General features: G+C 41.8%; 1 protein-coding gene across 2 annotated transcripts; it reads right to left on the bottom strand.

Moving 5' to 3' along the window:
• Positions 1–4,840: 4,840 nt before the first annotated feature.
• ptp4a2b (protein tyrosine phosphatase 4A2b) lies at positions 4,841–24,046 on the bottom strand. Of its 2 annotated transcripts, none has more exons than XM_041053135.1 (7): positions 23,914–24,046; positions 8,509–8,808; positions 8,059–8,167; positions 7,877–7,969; positions 7,650–7,780; positions 5,803–5,877; positions 4,841–5,071 (listed from the first exon to the last, which is right to left on the bottom strand). In XM_041053135.1, the coding sequence occupies exons 2-7, from the start codon at positions 8,511–8,513 to the stop codon at positions 4,960–4,962; spliced, it is 525 nt and encodes a 174-aa protein (XP_040909069.1). In that variant the 5' UTR covers positions 8,514–8,808; positions 23,914–24,046; the 3' UTR covers positions 4,841–4,959. The 2 variants fall into 2 exon arrangements, with proteins under 2 accessions (XP_040909069.1, XP_040909067.1); XM_041053133.1 differs by lacking the exon at positions 23,914–24,046 and adding an exon at positions 15,801–15,906.
• Between the last annotated feature and the right edge of the window lie 360 nt (positions 24,047–24,406).

The raw sequence follows: 24,406 nt of genomic DNA, 5'->3' as shown, positions 1-24,406 counted from the left end.
TTTCTTATTGTGCTTTTGTAGGTAATTCATTTCAGGTAATGTCTTTTATCTGTACCTTCAGCCTGTAACAAAGTTTGACTGACTGATTCATTGACTGGTTTCATGTAGACACAGACAGAGAGGGGAGGCGGAGATGCAAACATAAAGATCTAAGCAAATGCCAGTTAGACTCTGGATCTACACTTGCCAATTTATTAGGTACGCCTTGCTAAAACGTATGTAAGTCTAATACAACAGTTGTCCTGCAATTAAACCTACCTGCATGAAGGAAGCAATGCTCAGTTTTTGTTTCTTTTTGAAGGGTGACAAAAATTTGAATCAAATGTCGTCGTAAGACAATGCAATGCAAAAGCAACACAATGTACAACCACAAAAAGATTACCATAAAGTTGATCCAGCACCTCTCTAAACACAAAGAAGGAAAACTGAACATCATCAAAACGTTCATGAAGCTAGGATTCATTGCAAAAATAGCGTGTTACCTGGACCTAATAAACTGGCAGGTGACAGTATATTAGAATGAGTAGCTGCTCCAATTTAACTAATGAAACTTTTACACCAAACTCCTCAGATCACCACTTTGCCATACTTATTTTATAAGGACAGAACGGATTGCTGGACAATTATACAGGCAGCTAATTAACACCAAGCATTCAGACAGACAGATATGTAAATGCGTCAGGCCTAACATGTACCACATGAGACCAGTAATAATCCAGATGTTTGTGCACACACAAGCCCACCTGGCCAACACAAAACCAATTAACAGCATCAGGCGTAGCTGAAGCTAAAAAGACACTAATTCAAAAAGTAGGCGGACACGGCCACCAACACATCCCGAACAGAAGCAAATTAAACAAATGCAGACGCTGAGACTTACTGTTAAACTTCTCTTGAAAACCACGTCGTCCATGCGCCGAACTGCTGATTGAGTCTCTTGTGATGTCCTCCTCCTCCTCCTCCTTTCTCCTGGACTTTGTAGAAGTTATGTCCTCAGCCCTATGTCCTTTGTGTCGAAAATGTCCACCCCGCTGGTCACAGTACCTGACCGACTTTCCTTCACAGGCTGTTGAGGTTTCAAACTGCAGAAATCCTTTACAATTCCGTACAGGTTATTTTCGGAAAATCCCCCAAAATAAATTAAATGAAATTAAACTAAATTAAAAAAAATAAAATAAAATAAAATAAAAAACCTTCAGCTATTAGTGTGTCAAGTCACAGGTAACAGAGCTGTGGGTCACTTCGACCTCAAAAAATTTCCATTGTTTCATTTTAGCACCAGAGCAGGTGTCTTGCAGGGTTTTTGTTCCAACCAAGCAGCACACCAGACTTGACTCATTTAATCAACTGAGCTCAGTCTTCAAACAGCTGATTGGTCAAACTGTGTGCTCTTCATTGGCTGGAACTAAGACCTGCAGCCACACGGCCCTTGGAGGAACAGTTTGGACACCACCATGTAGCTCTTCTAAAAGAGCCCAGCTACTGATCAGTTCTACAACTTAACAATCGGTTTTTTTAATCTGCTAAAATGCTTTAAGTTATATTTGACCCAAACAGACCCATACTTCTTTTGTTCAGTTGATAAGTGGAATGACGCGGACAAAATAGTTATTTTTTTTCCAAGATGGCAGCCGGGCGTGACTTATTTAGAACTTATATAGATTATTTCTTTCTTATGCTGATCATTATTCTCTGTTGATCTTATATTTTTCTATCTTTCCATGTCTTTTCAGATGCATTTTGATGGTCTTTGTGGAATATAGAGAGGTGTTAAAAATAATACCAGCAACTTGCAGGGTTCATCAAAGTCTTGTAGGTATTTTAAAAGTATATATTTAAATATAGTTATGTATCCAAGCTGAATTCATGTGTTTAAAAAAAAAAGTTATAGGATAGGACCCATTAAACAATGTATAGGATACATGTTACTGTTAAAGGCCTTTTTCAAAGCAGAAAATTTGACTTATGGGAGAAGCATGTTACTAATAACATTAACAATGGCTAAATTCTGTGCAGCTTAATGAAGCTATTGTTAATGTTATTAATTACACCTTTGCTTTTCCTACTGTGATATGTCAAAATGTTGAATTCATATCTACAAGTATGGAGGTTGTGCGTCTGTGTGACCTGTTTCGAGTCAAGGTAACCTGAGTATTACTTTTTTTTCACAGTTGTGTTGGTTATAGTGCTTAATAGTATCCATAACAACCAGCATCACCAGGTTATGTAATGTGTCAGTAAATGCATAAATACGGTGCCTGTGACACAAATTTTCATACTTACATGTCAGTGAAAAACCTACAACCTAACTGCAAGTATTTTTTCCCCCTATTCTCTGAGTCAAAGGCAGAATGGCCCAGGTCAGGGTTGTTCCCAGTAAAATGTCCAAGATGGTGGACAATCTCAGGTGAAAACACCAAGATGAGTCGGATCAACCTGCTAAAGAAGAAACTCAGCTGGCCATTGTCTTGTGCTTTCAACCAACGGCCACAGCAGGTTTATGGCTTTGATCATTATCTCATCCAGCAATGACACCGTACTGAGTCATGTTTCTACTGGGCTACATCAATTTACACCATCACTAAGATCCAGCAAGTACTCTACTCCCATAACATATCATAGCCAGCATTGTAATTTATTTCTTCAATAACTCAAAACACCACAGTTTAACCGACTGGTTAAACTTGTGACTTCTGTAAGTGTAACTGGGATAAAACAGTCTGCTTCCTGTACCCTTGTACAGCACCTTCTTATGCCGTTAAGCTGTAGCTAAGCCTGTCACAGCTTCTTCACTGGAACACTGAATAGAAAAACAGTTGCATTTAAATCAGAGGCTTCAATTGTCACAGATTTCAAAGTAGATGACATTCATTTTCAAAGCAGGCTGTGCAGCATTTGTTTGTGGTTCCGCTGCATTGTTACGGGCAGCGACAGTAACTGACAAACTTTGTGTCAGAGCTTATTCAGTCACAAAAAAACAAACTTCATTATCATGTTAATTTATTAATCTGCAAAAAATTCCTCAATATTCTAAATGTGTGGATTTTTTTTTTCTTATCTTTTAATGATTTAACTGTCAAGCACTGAATGATGAGGTTAGACATATGGGGTACATCTACCCCTGGGGTCTAAAAACATCAGATGCCTTTGATTGCAGACAGATTGCTTCAACTTCCAATTACTGACTGTCCCTGATCTCTCTTTTTATTGAACTGTGCTGTTAATGTTACCTCACTGGCACATTTAATTATCCACCGTCAACATTTTCAGTCTCACTTTCGCCGTGGCAGGATTTGGACAGCAGAGGGGGCACTTTCAACTGGTTCAGGTAATGGCTGGAGTCACGATTACCAGTTGAGCTTGTGAGTCATTTCTCAGTACCACGGTGTCCTGTGCATTCCGCATGGTGCTGACTCACTCTCCACTGGGGAAAGGACATGTAGGGCAGCTTTTGACTGGTATGCCTAATGAGCACACAGTGTCTGGGAAACACTGAGGTGTTTATTACCGTGCGCAAGGTGAGAGCATTGTAGTTCAGTTTCAAAAACTGAATGAAAATGACATTTAGTTATGTACACAAAGTTACGGGCCTGAATAGGAAAACTGAAAAAAATAATTCTACTAAAATATAACACCTGCTAATTTAGACAAATAGGTTTCATAGCTATTTATCCAGCACCAGTATTTTTTTTTCAACTGTCATCAGCACCATAAAAACCATCACCTCTTCACAAACAAAAACCACAAAATAACAAACAAAAACAACAAAAGCAAATTTTCAAAGCAGCCCAGTAAAATGTGAGCAAATGAGGCAGAAATAAAGACATGTATGCTTTTTATTTCAATTTATTTATCTTGTAAGAACCAATACGAATTGGGGATGTTTTCAAAATGGGTACAATGATAAAAAACTGACCATTTTCATTCTTCTCCACCTTGTCTTTCAGAGATTGGATCTTAGGCTCCATGTGTATGAGTTTAACTATGCATGTTCAGGGATAGTCCTATTGTAGCTCCATTAGGGAGAATGAATGAAAGCAGGAGAAGTACCTGTTGCAGGAATTGTTACGTTTTTTCCCCTGTTCCAACTGCCTGGATGAGTGTCTGAAGTGTATGTGTGGATGTGTGTACGATGCTCAGCAGGGTCCGGTGGGCCTATCTGAGGTGGACTGATTATTGCACTCCAACAAGATAAAAAAAAACAAAAAAAAAAAACAAAACAAAAATAAAAACTATTGGATAACAAAGTGTCCTTGCCCCTGCCAAACTCATAACTGCCACACATAGCATATCTTGTGAATAAATATTGCAGACATATTCAAACTCAGAGAACCCCTAAACTCAAAGTGACTTTAAGCAAGTGAAGGGTAAAAGGAAAACATTACTGCATTTTCAGGTGAACCTTTGAGTTTTTGTGCAAAAAAAAAAAGGAAAAAAAACCCAATACCAAAATGGACAATCACAAAATGTGTTCAAAGTTTAAAAATGTTTTTAAAAAGTTACATTATTCAGGCCTAATCATATCAGTAATTAGTGGGAAATAAAAATCAGAATATCATTTAACATTACATCTTTTCATCACCACTCTTTGTGTAAAAATAAAAATTCACAAAATGGAAAATGTTATCCCATGATCACAACTGAAAAAAAAAAGACACAGGATGGACTCAAGTTGAAAAAAAAAAGAAATTCTGGCCCGTGGTTGTACAGTATAACCGGGAGGCGGGCCTATCTGTGTGCTTTGACCTTCCATTCATTGGTTCAGCTGGTGGATCCCCAGATCTGGATTCATTCATTCCATCACTCTCTTGCTCTCTGTTCAATTAACCATGACTCAGTGTTAACAAATCATCACAATAATTACTGATAGCACTCTCTTCATTTTTTTTTTTTTTTATCTCCCCTTTTTTGGAAGATTCCCCACTAGATGCGCATAAGAAAGATGCACTGACAGGCAGCCTACTGCACACAGCAGTTGTGGCCGTTTGTATCCTTGAACCGCAGACGCATTTTGGGTCTGTATTTCTCGAGGTAAAGAAGCTGTTTGGAGTTGAAGGCTCCACGTCTCTTCCTATGAAAAGCAGAGGGAAAAAGGGAAGGGCAGAAGATTAAAACAATGCTATCCACAAAAGAGTACACTATACTCAATGCACTATGGTCACTGCTGTGGTGATTAGAGGTATAGTTTGACATTTTTGGGAAATGCGCTCATTTGTCTTTGCTGGCAGAGAGTTAGATGAGAAGATCAATACCACTCTAATCTGTCTTTTAAATGCAAGGCTACAGTCAGCAGCTAGCTAGCATAGCTTAAAACAGAGCCTGGAGAGATTTAGAAACAGGTAGCCTGGCTTTGTCCAAAGGTAACAACATCCACCTGCCAACACCTTTAAAGATCACTAATTGACATGTTATATCTTGTTTAATTTATACAAAAACCTGAAATGCAAAAATGACAATTTGACAAGTTTTACGGAGGGTTATGTGCTGGACTGTTTCTTGGCTGGAAGCAGCAACTTCCTGGAGTTTCTGCAAGGCACAAGGCAAATAAGGGAATTTCCCAAAGTGTTTGACATTAGACAGGTATGGCTTTATTTCTAGTGCTAGTACCAGCCTCTGGAATTACAGCTAACACTTGCTGGTATTTCGCAGACTGAAGACAGACAAATGCCAAACATGTTGTCAACAAACCAGAGAAACAAACAAAAAAAAATTATTATAATTATCTCATCAACAATGTCAAATTACAGTTTGGGACAGCTGCTTGTTCCACACACACACACACACAGTATGGAGGTAACTTACTGCCTTATGAACTGCACAGCATCTTCATACTTCATCCCACACTCAATGAGGGCTAAGGCCACCAAGACTGGAGCTCTGAGAGGTAAAGAAACCCAGCAGACCAGTTCAAGGAGACAGTGAGAGAATCAAAGAAGGAGAGAAGGAGAAGAGAAGATTAAATGCCAAGGTTCACATGGTTCCATAGTAATACTATGAGGGAGGGTGAGGGGGGTGCTTAAACCTGGGAAACAGGCCTGGGAAATCAACAGGGGTACACAAGTTCACTGTTGCCCTGCTGGGGCACTGTAGCTCACACCCTGAGCCTCACACACACATAACTCTGATAAGTTACAGTAAGACAACCTTCTCCTTTATCACCAGAAGAGATAGAGTGAGGGAAAAAAAATAAATATAGGAACTTTGTGGACAGCTTGGCAGGTCAAATCTAGTGCTGACAGAGCATTTCCCTGAGTGGCTTTTCTCACACAAAACACACAAGGGATAGTATGAGAGAAAGAAAGGATGGAAAGAAAACGGTAAGAAAAAGCTTAGTGTGAAAGGAGGGGTCAGAATATGGTAAAAGGACAAACAACAACAGCAACAACAAGGCAAATAGCTGCAGCCTCCCACTCTGAGGGCCTTTAAGAGAATGTTGACGGGTGTAAAGCAGATCAGACCGTAAGGCTATGGAAAACCCAGATGACTCCAGTAAACACAGGACAGGGAAGAAGAGGAGATGAATTCAGAAAATGCCAGTCTAACCAATACTGGTAATTATACAACCTCCCGAATGCCACAGCAATGCGAAACGCTGGGAGCCATAGAGAACTGATGGGCTTATTGTGCTTCTGTGGTCAAGAAAGACGATTTCACACTGGCTCGCCCACGTCATGTGCTTGTGCCGTCTTTGTTTTCACACTTGTGTTGTTTATTCAGCATAACTCATTCGTAAATTCACTGTCACACTGGCCTGTGAATATGACTGTGCATATCTGCACATCGCCTGTGCAACCTCGTGACCAAGATACAGATCACATGCAAATGTAGTTGCCTTTCCCTCTTAAGTCTGCAGAGGCAACAGCAACAGACAGCTGTATCTAATGACAGATAACTTTACCAGCTGATTGTCTGTTTACAGAGCAATAACAGGAGCAGGAAGAGGGGACTACCATTCAAGATACTGAATGAATCACTGGCGTGTATTTAAAATTAGACACAGGAGAACAGGAAATGCAGGTCCAATGCTGAAGAAGCAACAAGTGTTGTAAGGGAGGGAGAAGGTTCAGAGGTGAGGGCAAGAAGAGAGGAAGATTGGTAGAAAACAGACTTCTTTAGACAGCTGTAATATTTATTTAATAAATGCTTTCTGTGGATTAGTCTGTGCCGACTCGTGCAGGTGGCCCACATCTCTTTGGATTCACATTTTTCCAGTGGAAATGAAACGGACCCTGGTCTAAGAGGAAAAAAAACAGAAGTATAACGCCAACCAGATAGTTCTAACAGGAAGGAGAGGTTGAGAGATTAGGTCAAATGGGCTGCATTACACCAGGGAGAAGCTGATTGTTTGTGTTGCTGCCTTTCAACTGGTGTTTCTAACCTCCATTTAACAAAGAAAAAAAAAGATGGCTGGGAAATCCCCTGCCTTCAAAGGTAACACATCTATTGTGTCCAATCATGTATTTTTATGTCCCTACCTAATCCGTATTACAGTACAGGTCACTCTCATGACTCAAGGCAGTTAGATGGGTAAGTAGCAGGAGTTTTGGAAACGGTAAACAATGCAACAGTCCAAAGATGAAACACATAATAGTCAGCTCTGCCTTCTGAGTTATCATCATGTCCCCAGACAAACACAGCAAGCCACTCACCGGCCAAGCCCTGCCACACAGTGCACGGCGATGCAGCAGCCGGGCTCCTCTCGAAACTTGGTGTTGAGCAGCTTGAGCCAGTCGTCCACGATCTGGGTGGGAGGAGGGGCACCATCATCGAAGGGCCAGTCCTAGAGGAGACAAAAGAGGAGAGAGTATGTAATTTGGGAAGGCTAAACCTACGATAAGGAAGGCTGCCACAGATGTGCCTGTGTGTCAGCGCTTACCAGGACCTGTATCCCTTCCTTCTCTACTGGAGCCTTATCGTAGGTGGCATCACAAACTCTCACCAGTGTGTTCACCTCAAACTTTTTCAGCTCCTAGGCACGCATCAGAAGAGAGAGGACATTTTAGGCAGAGGACTTATAAACGGACACACATATTTACAAACAGAAAGCTGGGGGCATACCTCGGTGAACTTGTTAAGCGTGGCATTGGTGGGGTTGTGGGTGATGAGGAACCTCATGCACTCGTAGGCAATCTCGACTGCAGCGGGGCGGTTCATGTTGGCGAGACGGCTTAAAAAACAATTACAATACAATACTCTTACAAAACAAAAGCGACTTTTGGCTCAGAAGTCAGCAAAGACTGCTAGGAGATCTATGCATTGAGGAAAGGGTAGAATAAATAAAAATGACAACACGTGGAAAAGGATGGGTCAGGAGGACAACAAGTGTTCAACTATGGGATGATGTACACAGAGAAGGGTAACAAAAAGGATAAACTAGTCCACAGTACTCCGAGATGTAAAAAAAAAAAAATGAATTAATACAAAATGAAAAAAATTAAAAGAATTTAAAAAATAAAAGAAAAAGAAAAAAGATGGAGAGACTATCCAGGAGTCATCCAATCAGTTTACCCCATTCAGGAGAGCTGTTTGTGATTGGCTGTTCAAGGAGAAAGTAGAAAGCAAAGATTTTTCGTATTGGTTGGGACAAGGCAGGGCAGTCGGGCCAAGGACTACGCAATATCCCGAGGGGGGGAGGGCCTTTGGAAGAGTCTGCAGTTCCTAATGTGCTGGCAGTCAAGGGGGTTTCTGGGTAGCGTAGTCCCTCGGGGGGCGGCCGATTCACTTCTCCACAGAGGTGAGGTGCTGTGCCTGGCAAAATTCTCCGCTCACACACGCCATATAGGTACGGCTCACGTCAACACAGAAACCCTGTGAAGAGAGGAGAAAGAGAAAGAATAGACTGAGGTTATGCAATTATAACTGTAATGACACCACACACACACACACACACCCCTAGGGCTAAACGATTAAGCTTTTTTTAATATTAAAAATTATGACTTAAAAGAGTCAAACTTTCAAATTGGAGGAGCCATTATTTTAATTACATTATTGTGCATTAGCAAATAAACAAAAAAAAGGAGAAATCTTGGCTGATGTCTGGTTAATATGCCTTCTGCATGCTGGCGTCTGTACATTTACTATCAACAAAAGAGAGTTAGATCAAAGAGGAAACTATCTATAATTCTGACGTGTGAAAAAAAATTTGAGCTGTGTATGTTTCCTGTTCATAAAAGACCAACAGGACCTGAAGCCTTTTTGTACATTAACACTTGCAACGTTTAGTTCGGCTGCTAGTTGTCAAGAACATGATTAGTTGTCGGAAATAATAGCACTAGCTTTAGCAGTCACAGTACAGAGCTGTCAACAATAGTGTTAGGTTTCATCAGTCAGGTATCAAAACACTGACAGATGTAACCTACAAGCACCTTGTTATAACTACTATAGTTGGCCAAATATGCAGCTGTTATGCAATTTCAATATCATGACTATATTTATATATTCTTGAGTAAAATTAAGTATAGCATAACTATAATATCTTAATGGGGGTTGTGTTTAATGGGACATTGGATATGATCCTAGCATTGTCCGGTGTTTGATTTATAGTATATTAACAGCAAATCCAAAATTCAATACTGGTCTGAAAAATTGCAATGAGAAGTGTGGCCTCAAAGCGTTCAGCTCACACCTTTTAATGTAACTTCATTTTGATTTCCACAATCCTTTTGGCAACCTGTATTTGCACCAGTCTTGATTAACTGAAACTTAATCTTCACCCTGCTCAAAGCTGTGGTTACAATGGAAGTAGACAGTTACATCTTAAATTTAAAACTTTAATTAGACCCCTCAAATTCTAAAATTTCACCTTTAATGATATGTAAAACTGTATCCGGAAACTTGAAAAGGAACCGTCATGATGGTTTCTACCTTGCAGTCATAGTTATTAGACTGCTGTGAACTTACTACAACTTTGGATTACATCACTCTGTCAATTCACCACCTGTCACCAAAATGGAAAAATAATAATATGCACAGTGTGGAGCGCACACACACAAGCACACAAGGGTGTCTTACAAAACAGGTAATGTCTGGTCTGTAACTAGCCGGGGAGCAGTCAGTCAAACTGTGCCAAATCCTTGACAGTCTAAACCCAGCCGCCACAGACTGGCTGGAACCGTCGCAGAGCAACATAGGAGGGAGGTAGGAAGGGAAGAGAAGAGAAGGGAGGGGGGAGGGAAGGGGGTGTAGAGGGAAAGTAGATGACGAGAGCTGGCTGTCACTACGCCGACTACGTACACAAGGTAGTGGGAGGGAAACTGAGAGAAAGGGCTTGGACTTTAGCACCATGTCACAGCCAGTAGTCACAAGGTGAGGATTACAGGGTGGGCAAAGCTTCAAACAGCCCAAGTATTTCAGTCTCATGCTCCCTCTTTTCACCTCCTTGAGACTGACACAAGATTCTCTGTACTCTCTCCATTCCTATTTCACTCAGTCACAACTTACCCAGGACATTTAATTCAACTGTACGACAGTATATCTCATTTTTATTTTGCCTTTCAACGCCACCTGCTTGATTTCCAGTGACATCTAATTTTTTTGCAACCCAAGGTCACTCATTAAAACTCTACCAACCTTCTCCTTTTTTTCCTTCTTGCTCCCACTCACTACCCCACTGTCACTTATCCTCTCAGTTAAGTGCCAACCACAGTCAAAGAGATGTATCAACCCACTCTCCTCTCTGAATTCCTTCCCTCCCCTCCATCTTTTATACTTGGCAATAACCACAAGGGCACTCAAAACAGCCTTGATTTTTTTTCTTCCCTTGTGTGATGGCTGAGATCCTCCATGACGCCCTTAATTACCACCTCTGAACAGTACTGAACACAATGTGGCATTGCTGCATGCACACAACTAAAGCCTGGACAAAGGGTAAGCAGACTTAAAAGGTTTGTTTCAATCAGCTTCTAATCCTCTAGAGATGAAAAGGATGGACAAAGGGTGAGAGGGGGAAGTCAACATGTGCCTCTCACCTGTCAAACCGGACAGTGGAAAGGAGAACAGACTGTTAAGGCAGACTGAAACATGGAGGAAACACTGAAGAACAAAAGAGCCAACAGACACACCAAGGACACCACAATGACAGCTTATACTAAAAGATGAAAAGCAACTGGATTGTGGAGGGATGCCCAGATGCACGAAGTGACTTCATACAGTCTGCGTTTTAAACGCAGCCAATAGTAGGGTTACAGAGAGACAAAAAGACAGACCAAAACACCATTTCAAAGTTAACGCTGGCATGTATGACCTGAAGCATATTGGGGTTAGGTGGGAAGTATGAGCAGTGGCAAAGAAACACTACCATTATACTGCATGCAATGTGCACTGGACTAAGCTACAACACTATCTGTACTGGTTGTCACTGTTAAAGTCCAACATACTCCCACTGCACTTATCTGATGGGGACAGCAGAAAGAATACATGTGCCAATACCCATGCCTGACTTACTAATTGACTAATAGCAGGTAGATGGAGGTTATATAATTCCAAAATCGACTGTAGACGACTGAAAGCTAGGCCGCCTGGTCTTAAGTAAGCTTGTCAATAGAGAAGTGAGTAAACTGTGGTAACATCAAGCCTGCCACACAGTCTGCCAGCCTGCCATGACAGCACTGTCGGGAACGCATGCAAATCACTCTGAAATTTGCAAACTGGTTCTGCAGTTACACACTGCACAGATGCAACAAGGACAAAACAAACACACATACATGCGCACCATATCGGTTGGTAGAGGCAAAAAACATGTCTAACCACACAGGAAACAAGAGGCAGTGTATACAAAAGCCTTGAACAGTGTAGACTCAAGTCAGCAACCTTCAGCTGTGTCAAACATGAATGGGTGAGATGCCATTACTGCTTTAATGCTATCAATGTTATAAGTGAGCCAAGTCATAAAATTATCTACACCTGCAACTAACAATTATTTTAACAACTAACAACTGTGGATTAGTCGGTCTTAAATGTCTAAAACTAGTGAGAGTCACTTCAAATTTACATAGCCGAAACTGGCATTTTTAAATTGCTTGTTTTGTCCAAACAAATATTCAACTCTAACTTGATATAATCACAAAGGTTTTGACATTTCTGCCTTAAAAATTATTTTAGCAATTATCAGAACTGTTTGAAACCTGTCATTTCTGGTCTACAGTCATTGTATTGATTATCCTGGCAAAGATGCACAAAGCAGAATGTCACCTCAAGACCTCAAATTCCACTTTTGTTTTTTTGAATAAACTGACACTTCTATCACACTGTGAGTATTATCATGTCCAATTAGAAATGTAAAAACCCAATCACAAAAAAAAAAAAAAAAAAAATGAAATCATTGTACAGCGTCCTATCCTCACAACCCTTCATATCGTAGTTGAAGCTGGTGGAGCTGCAGTGGCAGGTGCCAATAAAGCCAGCTTGTCCTGGTGCGGGATCAATTACCCATCTGAGGAAGGAACACCTTGGCTAAACAAATGTTAAGGGAAAAAAAAAAACAGATGTACTTATGTTAAAGTGTATCTGGGTTACATCCGGCCCTTTGTGCATGTGTGTCTATGTACAAGTATATATACTAAACTAGGAGAAAGGTCACTGAGTAAAGGCAGAGGCCCACGCAGTGGCCCAGAGAGAGCTCCCTTGGTGCCCTGTTCCTCATCACGTGTTCTAATGTTGGAGTGGAGCTGGAAGTGGAGGGGGAGAGAGAGAGAGAGAGTGAATGGGGAGGGGAACCGACCCGAGAGTTGATAGGGAGAACTTTCCAAATCAGCTGCCCTCTCCCAGAAATCTCCTACAGTGACTAGGGAGAAAGAACAGAAGGAGAAAGAGAGAGGGGGAGAGAGATGAGGAGTGTGAGAGAGCAGAGAGCAGCACCATTAGCTGATAAGGACCGTGGTATCTCAGAACAGAAGAGGGTACGCAAACCTAAACAGGCGATAAAGTGGCAAAAGAATGGGAACCCGGGACATGGGTGTCCTGCAACTGTTAACTCTCATCGTTTTAGGATGACTCATCACTTTGCACGTGTTCTGCAAAGTATAAAGACATGTCAGGTTTAACAGTGAAAAACATACTGCGCTGTAGTGTTATTTAAGTACAGTAGCAGATTATTTAATATTTTCTTCTAATGAAGCTTATTGCATCAGCAAAAGACTGGAACACAACCAGGGAAGGGTGTAAAGTCAGCTAAAGTGAATGGAGAGAGGCTGAACTGCTACACTGGGAGTGCTAATTGAAAGCCTTTCACTGTGTTAAGGATTTTACTGCCATGGGACTCCATAATTGTAGAGCTAAGGCCGTGGGCAGCTTGTGTGGACACCTGATAGCTGTCAGGTGCCTTATCGCCATCACTCTCCCACCACCACTGGCATGCACAGCACATACACCATTCACACTATGCGCAGAGTGTAAATAGTCACAAGCTGGGATGGGGCAATATGTTTGCCACAAGGGCGAGTGGACTGTTCTAAAATTAGAAAGAAAAAAACAGACGCACAAAAGCAAATGAGCTCAAATGTCTGGACATGGAATATACAGACTGGAAGGGCACCGTGGCAAAACGTCAGACCTTTACACAAAACGTGGAATGTCTTAGTCCATCTTCTTCCCCCCTTGTGAAAGATGTTAGTGTTACATCCAACCCTGGCTGGTGGTCTGAGGTTGTGCCTGAGTCTCGCTGATGTTTTGTCTGGAGCCAGACTGGGCATGACCAGACTGTACTGCCTTGAAGCAGCTGGAGGGCTAATTTGCTGTGTGGGAGCCGAGTCAAGGAGCAGGGGGAGCGCCTGTCATCCATGGCAGGATGGACAGTGAGAGGACGAGAAAGAGGGAGGGCAGGAGGGAGGAAGCCCCTGTTCTGCTTGCAGAAAGAGCAGCATGGACAGCACAAGAAAAATAAAGGCCCTGATATGTTTACCCCAGATACCACCTGCCTGCTGCACCCACAGCACACACTTCTCCTTTTAGTGTCTCATCTGGACCATTTACTCACACTTTCATAAACAAAAATACACACATAAATGCATAAATACAAGGTGTCAGTGAAGTATTTTCCTTTTAAATGCCTGATCGCAAACCCACCAAAGTCAGTGAGGGGGAAAACACTGACAGGCGCATTCAAACTTTCAGAAACCATAAATCGGTGAAACAGAAATGGGGCCAAGTGTCAGAGAAGCATGTCTTCATGCCTGTGGCCTCTGTGAGTGCCAAATAAGAGATAACTGATATGCTTGGAAATGTCAAGGAGGACAGGGACAGAGGAAAAGTAACATGAAAAAAAGCCGGTAAGATGTGAAGAAAAATCGTCAAGAGGACATAACAATGGATAAGCAAAAGAAAACAAGAAAAAAAAGAAAGAAAAAGAGTAAGAGACAAGCAAAAAACCGTCAAGCCGAGAACTTGGCAGTGACTGTGCCTGATATAAAACAGAGGATCACACCTGCCCAACGGTCCAGCTGGTTTTTTGCGGTGACGTCAATGCTTTTGATTGGCCGGGTGGGTGGATTTCACCTCAAATTGGTGCTGTCCTCAACCTTACTCTGTGCTTTCAGCAAGAAGAGCTGTGAGAAACTGCTACTTACTCATTTCAAACAATTCCTGGGATACAAGGAGAGAAGGTAGTGACTGACTGAGAGAGCTTACTAACGTGAAGACAGAGAGAAGTTGAGCAGAGACTAACTTTATACAAAAAAAAAACCCTGTTGATGCAGACACCTACTTTTAGGGTGTTTTTCACACATGGGCCAACTCGATAGGCTTTCCTGGACCCAAGTGTATCTGTGAAGACCTAGGTACATTTCATTGAAAGTGAGAAAGTTGGCGCCAAACATGGGAGTTGGCCAGACAAGCAGTCCTCTTCGAAACGGTGGTATGGGACAACCTAAAGCAAGCTCTGCTGGTGTGAACCACTGCACACAGTGAAAGCTAATTATGAAACCTGTCATAATACAGTCATCCATTCTGCATTATAGAAGCAGCATCAAACTATTAAGAAAACCAAGATCATAATGACCAGCACAATGAGTTTACCTTCATAGTCTGAATCCATGTGCAAGACCACGGAACCAAACACGTGACACACAACAAGCCTGCACTGTTATGAAAAACAAGAAATCAGCCTAGTGTGAAGGTGCAGCTGCACTGTGAAATGCTACACACCCTCTCCACACTGGTTTTCATCTCTTTTTGCATGTCAGCTGGACCCAAGTAACCGTTTTAAAAAAGAAAAGCAGCATAAGTTTTCAGAGTTCACAACTGTGACGTAGTTGGCATAATCTGTTGCCACGAATGCCTGTTGCACAATCCATCAACAGGTCTTGTACAAAAGCAACTACCTTCCGTAACATCTCCCTAACTTATTTTGGTTTAAACTAAAGTGTTTGTGTCTTAGAAGTCTGAAAATGCTTTGAGTGTAACACTGAAAGCTCTTAGTAGGTCACACGATAAGAGAATTAACTTCATGCTTAATAAAGACAAAAGCGTGCTACGGATTCCCGGGACACAGTCCAAGACTGAAGGGGCCTGTCAGTGTGGGGTATGGTGACAGGTCGCCACAGCATTCAGCAAATAGTGCACACATAAAGGAAGTAGTGTGCATAGCTCTCCTTCACTATCAGTCATACTCGAAATACACAAAGAAAAATAGACAGACAAAAAAGAAAGCAAACACAGACACACAACACTATAACAAGCTGCACTAGTTAAGCTTCTACTCTTTTTTCTGAGCCTCACCAGTTCATCTAGAGTAACAAGCAAGACACTGAAGTCCCTAGGCATGCCTGGACAAGACAGCATTGAGAGAAGGAGAGGAGCTGGCTTACATGCAAAACTGAGCTCCAGCAGCGATCCCAAACTGTTGCTGTGCCTCCCATGAGTCGCACACTCCCGGGATTCGCAAACAGGAGCCTCAGGCTGAAAGTGATACTTCAAGCCATTGAGTTCTGTGTGGCCTCATGCTTTTGTTGACTGAATTCTGATAAGGTGTCCGCCCATTTGCTTCTGAGAATATAGTCCTGGATCAGGGAAGAACTGGTACATGTTCGTTCAAAACTTTTCTGAGAACAGCATCTTTACTCCACCTGCCATGCAGGTAAGGGAAGAGGGATGGTGAGGTAAGGCTTAATTATAGCTGTGTGGGGAAAGCTGTCGTTAGTACCAGCACCTTGACCAAACCTCTGCCTTTAGATGACTGTGTGTCCAATGACAAACAGCTGGCTGTTGCAACACACTGCAACACAGTGTATATTATTTTAGCCATTGTTACATTTTCTACAGATTTTCTCATATGCAAGGGTTTGCTGTTTTTGTTTGTTATATATGACAGTAGGTTTCATATATTTTGGTTTTGTACTGTTGATCAGACAAATCATGGCAAACTGGAGGCATCACCAAGGGCTTGGAGAAACCGCAAATGGTAAACTTAAAACTGTAATTACTTAATTACTACTTACTAACATTTTACAGACTAAGGTCACTGGGAAATGAATTGATAATAGAGAACATTGTTAGGTGCAGCCCAAGTTGCCTCCATTTTTCAATCTTAAAAAAGGCCTTTCAATTTATAAATTGACCCAGTAAAATGTCCCTCAAAGCTGGATTCACTCATTTCTTGCCCCGGTCTAAATATGATGTACAGTGGATGTGGTTCTGCAGCCCCTCTGGAAAAAAAGGCAATACAGCAAAAAGAATCAGTGAATACAGGCAAAAAGAAATTACACTACCTGCCCTTTGGACAGGGTCACTTAATCAGAGTCTCATTACCGGGACATGAGTCACAACTGGTCATCATGTCTGTGTTTACCTGTGTCAAGGTAGAACCATGCACAGACACTCTGACTCAGGCTTGTGGTTGTCTCGATTTGACATATAATAAACCTGTGTTTTTCAAAGGGCTATTACTGCAGACCCCTAAGATATACAGACTACCCACTGTGGGCAGTAGTACTTTGAAATGGACCCAAAAAAAAAAACCCACAGGGAAAGACATCTCTGTGGTGGAAGAGAGAACAGTACTCTCAGTCCAAAATTCAAGTGTGGTGATAGAGCCACAAACATTTAAGAGCGTGCTTGGGAAATACTTTCTAAAACTCTGGAAGCCAAAAGGCTTGGTGACAGACTTACAGTTAATAACACAAAGATCTTGCAATGCTGACTAAATGTAAACCAAAAGTGCGCCACTCACTGTACGTATAAAAAAAACTTCATAAAGACACACCCTTTGCACTTGCTTGTAAAGAAAAAAAAAACATAACTCCTGTTATAGCCTATGTGTGGGTGGATCGTGTTTGATCAAGACTAGAAATATGTTGGGGGTACAAAATGACCCTCTGTAAATGTAACAGTCCAACCCAGCAAACGCACAAAAATCCCCAGAGCTGCCTACAAGTTAGATTCCTCCAGTCACAGCAGACCTAGCTGAAGGGTTTACACACTAACCGCAATCTCTCACCTAGACTTGCTCGCTTTCTTTTCATCTGTTCAAAATGATAGTGAAAGTCTATAAAATAGGAACGCAGTAAATGACAGAAACATCAAAGGTAACTGTACTGACAAATGGCTTAGCGCTAGAGAGCCCCCCAACACGACAGGAACGCTATACTGAGGTGTGAATGAGCCTTTATGTAAGAATGTTGTTGTAGGGCAAAAATGACTAGTGCTCCATTTCCAGTTTGACTTTTCTGCTTTAGACTAACTCCCAAAGAAAGGGGAAATCTAATTTAAGTTTAAAAGAGTATACATTTCCAAATTAAAGTGGTTAAAAATAAAGGTTAAAAGTACATGAATAGCCATAAATAAAGACAGATGATGCCCTGATGAGAAAAGCCTGACTCTATGGCACCAATGCAGAGCTTTTAAATTGACAAGATCAAAATATTAATGTGCTTTAAAGTTTACTGGAAGTTAAACTGCTACATTGTTCCCCTAAGAAAGACTTGTGACTCTGTCCACAAGCTTTCACTGGAAATATCAAAACAGACAGTGGTGTCTGTTTCTCTAGAAATCATTTGGTCAAGTGTAGATAGTGTAGTGCAGACACCTCTTTGCACAGAACGCAGCGACCAGACCTCAGCGAAAACGTCAACTTACAGAATTAATTAGCTACAGCTGATAAAACCTGCCAATAAAAGTCAACTGCTAACTAAGCATTACAAGCCTGCATCTGTCCACCAAAATCAGATTAAAGATTCTGAGATATCCTTCTGCCTAAGAGTTGAACTACTGGCCAGTATCTCACGGCTCATGTAACTTGACGACAGATATGATATGCATATTGAAAGCAAATTAATGACGTTCACACGATTCTGTTTCTTTTGATCAATTTTACACACTGAATTATTGTTCAAGCTGAGCTCCGGCACTGCTGATATTCAAAGACCCACAAACCTTATTGCAATGTTTCCTCTAATCTGCATATTGCAACAGTTTTGTTCAGTGGTTTGTCAGAACTGAGACAGCAAAACCATGTCATGCTGCATGTTAATGCTGCTACTGATTAGATTCTCTTATCACTTAATGTATGCCTCATGGAAGGTAGCGCAGTATGCAGTGTTGTTGTGAGTGGGTGTGCGCCTTTCTATCCCCACATTCAGCACAACAGGTTACCTCTCTCTGCTCCCTGAGGACAGGAGCTAATCTTCCTGTGGAGTACTTGTTGTTCTGGCCTCTTGTGTCCGTGTAAACCAGGCTGGAGAACGGAGGTGAGAGAATATGTAACCCCCCTTATTTCCATGAACAGGCGAACACCCCCTACACACGCACTGGCTCATGGCAAAGCCCACTTATCACACTGCTTTGCAGCCTCTGACTGAGCACAGATAAACAGTGTGACGATCAAAGGCCTCTGATAGCGCTTAGGGGGAGGGCGAGAGGGGAAAAGGACTGATCCGTCTCTGGAAAAGACTGAAAGAGACCAGGGCTCAGTACCTTAGAAACGGGAATGAAAAGGGGAAAACAGATCCGAACAAAAGCCTGTTCTCTCCTCGCTCCGTGCCCTAATTGCACTTTTAATCACACTTTCCACAAAATTAAACACCAGCACCTGAAAAATTACATCTGAAAAAGAAACAAAGCCAGACATAACACTGACATTTAACTATAATTTGAATCAGGACTCAGAGTGAGAACAGAGAGGAAAACTGATTATCTACCAACAACGGAGTCAAAGGACATTCGACTGGCTCAACACAAATAAAGAGAAGTGTTGTTTAAACCTAAACAACTTGTTTACATTGGGGATTATATATTAAAAAACAACCTCCATTGGGACATCCTTAGTTAGAGCCTAAATGGCTGAAAGATTAACCTGTTTGAACCCAAGTCATTTGAACATTTTCCTTCCCTTTTAATGAATCACTAAATGACTCATCCATTCAGAACAACCCTAGATAAAAGGTAACAACGGATTTACAGTTTGAGGCAAGGCATCTGACGGGAGGAAGATACTGTTTGTGAAGTATCACTTTACACCAGCCTACAAGTGCTTGAAACTACCATCTACACTTTTACCAATGTGTTTCAATGTTTCATTCACATATCAGCCTGTATTAATGTGTATCAAGACTGTCGACTACTTTTCAACGCCGTTGCTTCTCCCCAGACAGGACACAAGTTTTCTACTTAGATCTGGCATATGGGTCGAGGGACTATATTTAGCCATCTCATAATGAAGTCATAATCTCGTGTCAAAATCCTAAAATCGGCTCCAGGGCGATGTCCCCTAGACTAGATGGACACATCCATCAAGGCGGTGAGCCACACCTCCACCTGTTGGTCAACACATCCTTAAAGCAGCACTAAAACTTGAGCAAACTAAAACTGAGTTTCAACAAGAAACTAGCAGATAGATCACAGATCCGCACGGCCACAGTGCTGATTAAACAATCACAATACAAGGTGTTCCCTCTACATTCCAGCTCACACTTACTTCCATTCTGGCAAATGCCTGAAGGGCACTGGAGCAAAACTCGCTCTATATAGACAAAAGGTACTTGTACGAAGGTGTGTCTGGATTATAGGTTAAACTAATTCTTCAAATGTCAGAAATTTGTTATCAATTTAAAACATTTTCGCCCACACAGAAATCAACCTTTTAAATAATGTGTAAATTTTCATGACGGTCTGAAATAAAAATAAGTTGCAGCACAAGGGCCCGACACTCAACAGACAGGAGAATGTCTGCTCACATTTTTTGCCAGGAGGTGCAGAGTCCCACTGCGACATCAATTCTTCTGACATTTAGAAACTAACATGGCCTTCTGACAGCAGCATCAGGGGATGCCTGTTGCCATATCAACAATTCTCTCAGCAGTAGCAACAAGTGCTCCTGTAGGGAATTTTGGTGTTTCTTGTGAAGAGATCAGAGAAGAGCAATGGTGCTCTCTTTAAACATTCACAGAGCAAGGCTGTAGAAGCAGTCAGAGGTGCAGGGTTCAGAGTGGATGGCCACACATATGCACTGATCTAGGAACTTTTTAACCTGTGAAATCCAACTTCCTTTCAAAAAGCATAAAATATAACCTGTGATCTCAGATTAGCTGCTGGTCGCAAATCCATCTTTTTAAGATTTTAGCCACAACACATCCGTTTGAGGTCATGTTGTGAAAGGTAGTCACACATTTCATGTGTTGAATAAGCTGCTTAAGGAAATTAAGGAAAAGTCAAGCTCAACTGGGAATCAACACTGAAACAACCGTATTGCCTAGGCAATGGAGAAACACAGCACGCTTGTTTATGCACAATAACCCAGCATTTTCTAGGCTATAGCTGCTTCAAACCTAGAACACTTTCTGGATCAGGAAAGTGAGCAGCTACATACGCCTACAAACAACAGCTCTAATAACAATACCAACACCCTTCACTATAGCATGTTTTGGCAAAGGACAGTGTTTTCCCCTGCTAACTGTAGCACTGGCAGCTGTAGCTGGACAAGGTAGCTGAAAACACTAATAACAAAGGAAGATCCCATTCCTACCTGTTGCTATAGTTTCAGTAGGCAGCCTTGCAGCAGCACCTAGAAGAAGCGTCAATCTGTCAGACACTGCCAGTGCTACAGAGCTTGTGCCTTTGCTTTATCCCAGCGCTGTGGCAACAACAGTAAACGAACACCGTGCCGACCAGGACATGATTCATTAACCGACACACAGCATAAGAAACACACAAGGTGCCCATGGCGACTAACGCATAATTATATATGGGTTTTTGCTTAATGGCTTTAAATGAGAAGAAAAAAGTGTGGGCACCTAATCCTAGCTTTCCACTTTGGGCTGATTTCAAAACAACAAAATTGTTTAGGAGCCAGGGATCTTAGCACGCTAACACATAGTAAAACCAAAGCTTGTGTTCCATTCTAATCACAGCCAGACACCCGGGGGCATAACTGGATTTTAAATTGGCCAAATCTGTTAAGCCAGTCACTGTGGAACAGACCTCTTCAACCCTGCCTTTCAACACTCACAGCCACCCTGTGGCTACATGGGCTGAATGCCAGCAGGCAACAACATAGGTGTTCTTCTCCCCCAGTAACCCTCCTTGGTAAGTTGGCATCATGTTACTGTACACTGGGGTCATCTTTCACAGTTACGGTAACCAAGGCTGAGAACTTCCTTACTTGTCACAGTGCCTTTTTTTAATGCCGCCTGCAGACAGAGGAACCACCCTTCTGTTGGTTTAAAATATCCTGTAGGCATCCAGCTATGTTTATGCCTACAATCAGACTTAAACTCTAACACAAACCATTTTTAAAAAATAAGCCAAGCAAAGTAATACATATCTTGGTGTAGCATATTCCACCAGTTAGATTTCTAAGAAATGACTTAGTTATAATTTTCTTTAAAAAAAAAACATTACCAAGTAATGTACGTTTGTGCTTATTTAGTACTGCCACAGACATAAATTGTGGATTAGCCTAGCAGTTTTGTACTTCACAACACTGCTGATAGAGACTGGGCCCACAGGTAATGGGAGTCTGACTTGAGGTGTGGTGTCTCATGAATGAGTGCCTCCTACTGTATAGGCCTGAATTTCGCTGCAGGCTCTGCTGTGAGTGGAATGAGTGGAGCTATGCTATTTCTAGATTGGGCTGTGCATCATGTGTCAATTAGCTATAATATAAAGCAGGTCAGCAGTAAGAGTGACCTACTTCCACAATAAAATGTGAAAGGAGCATAAAGACTCAGAGCCGGCTTCTCTGAGAGTTACAAAATCCTAGGCTTTCATGAAGCGAGTGTCATTGTTGTCTGCACTACCCAAAGTGGTAGAATTATGCAATTTGCATGAAAAAAATATCAGAATTACAACAAGAATCTCTTCTGCTGTGTCTACTATACATTATCATGGCCTCTGTTTGTTTGTTTATTTGTTTTGGTAACGGATTGCATTAGCGCATCTTATCTTCTATACTCTCTGCAAGCAAATTAGGTCACCTTGTAGTGACTCATAAGCAGGAGGAATGTATAATTAGCTTACCTGTTGCACTAGTTAATCATTGACTCATACACCCATGCTGGTAGGAGTGTTCAAAGCTTTTCTTTTGTATTAGCCACCCACTAGAATTTACTACCGGAGAGGAGACTGAAACCATTGGAAGGTCATAAATTGAAAACTGAGAGGCATGGGAATGTGCTGTGGCCTTTAGTGTCACAGCTGCTCTAGTCAACTTCCTCCCCAAGTGCATTTCCTCATTTCACTTCAGCCCACATGGCTAAATGGTTGGGTGCTCTCCGTTTTAGAAAGCCAGACAAGGCTAAATTATAGACCCACCTAACCCCAGTCTTAGCTACATTTCCACATGGAAGCATATCGAATTTACCGAGTCAAACCGGCTGGTTAACAACAAAGGCAGCAGTTTCACAATACAAGAAAAACAGGCACACAAGACAGCATAACAAACAACAGACGGGTTGTCGACCACTTTGTTTTGTTGTTAAAATGCTAGCCTGTCATATGGCTTCAAATACATATGGGTCAACCATGCTATGGGTCAAGATTAGTCACAAAGGGCGGAAGGCAGTTAGCTCAGTCGCCATCTACCTTAGCCAAGCTTTTCCCAGCTACCGACGTCTGTCGAGACCACGCCGCCTGACACCAAAACTATAAGCAGAAAATGCTGAAAATCACAGAACGCTGGTTATATTTTAAACACCCAAATGATGCCACTATCGTGAACGTTAGCCAAGACTGCTGTTAAAACGTTAACCAAAGTGTTAACGCTAAGCTAGATGTTGTCCAAGAGAAATGTTACCTTCACTGACATACCCAGAGCTCATTGTGCAGCTAAGGGTAACGTTAGCTCCTATTTTACAAAATTGCGGTCGACGTTCAGTTTCGACAGTAATGTGGCGCTATACGACACTTGCTGTGTTGTGTATGAAAACAACAATAAAAGCCAATGGGAGCATGCCGATATAACTTTATGGACGCAACATTAGAGATTTTTCTTTTGCTGCTTCTCCTTTTAGAAAATAGCCTTAGCCCTAATAGCAAGCTAACGTGGCTACATTAGCTAGCAGGCTAGCTCAGCTCCGTACTTAGCACTTCCCAGCAACATTGAGTGACCGGTCCAGACGTAAACACTCGCTGAATTAGAGTCAGCTAACCTGTGCGTGATTGACAGCAACTGGCAAAAGGATGAGGGGTAATATTAATAGACGTTAATACCATTTTGGAACAGTGTACGTAGCCAGCACTGTACCGTCCAAGCTCTGCCCTGTGAGCTAAAGTTAACGTGGCTACACACTGATCCGTCTTCTCAGACAACCACTCATGTAAATTTACTTTAGCTGCCCTGTGTTGTGCTAATCATCATAGATGCAACAAAATCTAACTCAACTTTTAATCGGGCTGTTGCGGGTCTGTGGTGTTGCTACCGTGTACGATCATATCAGAGACAAGTTCAGACAGGTCAGTTTTCAGTTGGTCGCTTTATGAGGTACTTACAAAGAGCAGGCTGAACATTGAAATCCCGTGACTACCCCGGAGAAAGTGGAGGGAGTGCAGAAACCGCTGTCAGGTCGCCTTTTTGTTCCTCTTCAATGTGGCAGCCTGAGTTCTCGTCGGAGGTCGGGAACTGTTGTTGAGGAGGAGCCTGTTCAGTTTGCCGACACCCTCAGGCACTGTCGGAAATGTGACTTTCAAGGCGGTCCAAGTCGATGGCAAGTTAACACAGCGGGGAGCTGACAACATTTTAGTGTACCAATATTAATTTGTCAAAATATGTAGGTTTTAATTTGTAATGTTGACAGTGCACAAAGTGTGACCACAGGCAATGCACTTTCAGTGAAACACAGAAATGAATGAACATTCTCCAGACGTTTCCGACTACATTGTCTTCATATGAGTTGTGTGTGAGGTTGTTTAAAACGTTTCTGGAAGCATAGTAAGTAAGCATAATATGTTGGAGCAGAGTGATGGGAAATTTTACTCGTTTGAC

The sequence above is a fragment of the Toxotes jaculatrix genome, chromosome 13 (genome assembly GCF_017976425.1).
Source record: "Toxotes jaculatrix isolate fToxJac2 chromosome 13, fToxJac2.pri, whole genome shotgun sequence".
In the NCBI taxonomy this organism is placed as follows: Eukaryota; Metazoa; Chordata; class Actinopteri; family Toxotidae; genus Toxotes; species Toxotes jaculatrix.
Note: the sequence above shows the minus strand (reverse complement) of the source record. Positions and strands in the feature narration are given on the sequence as shown.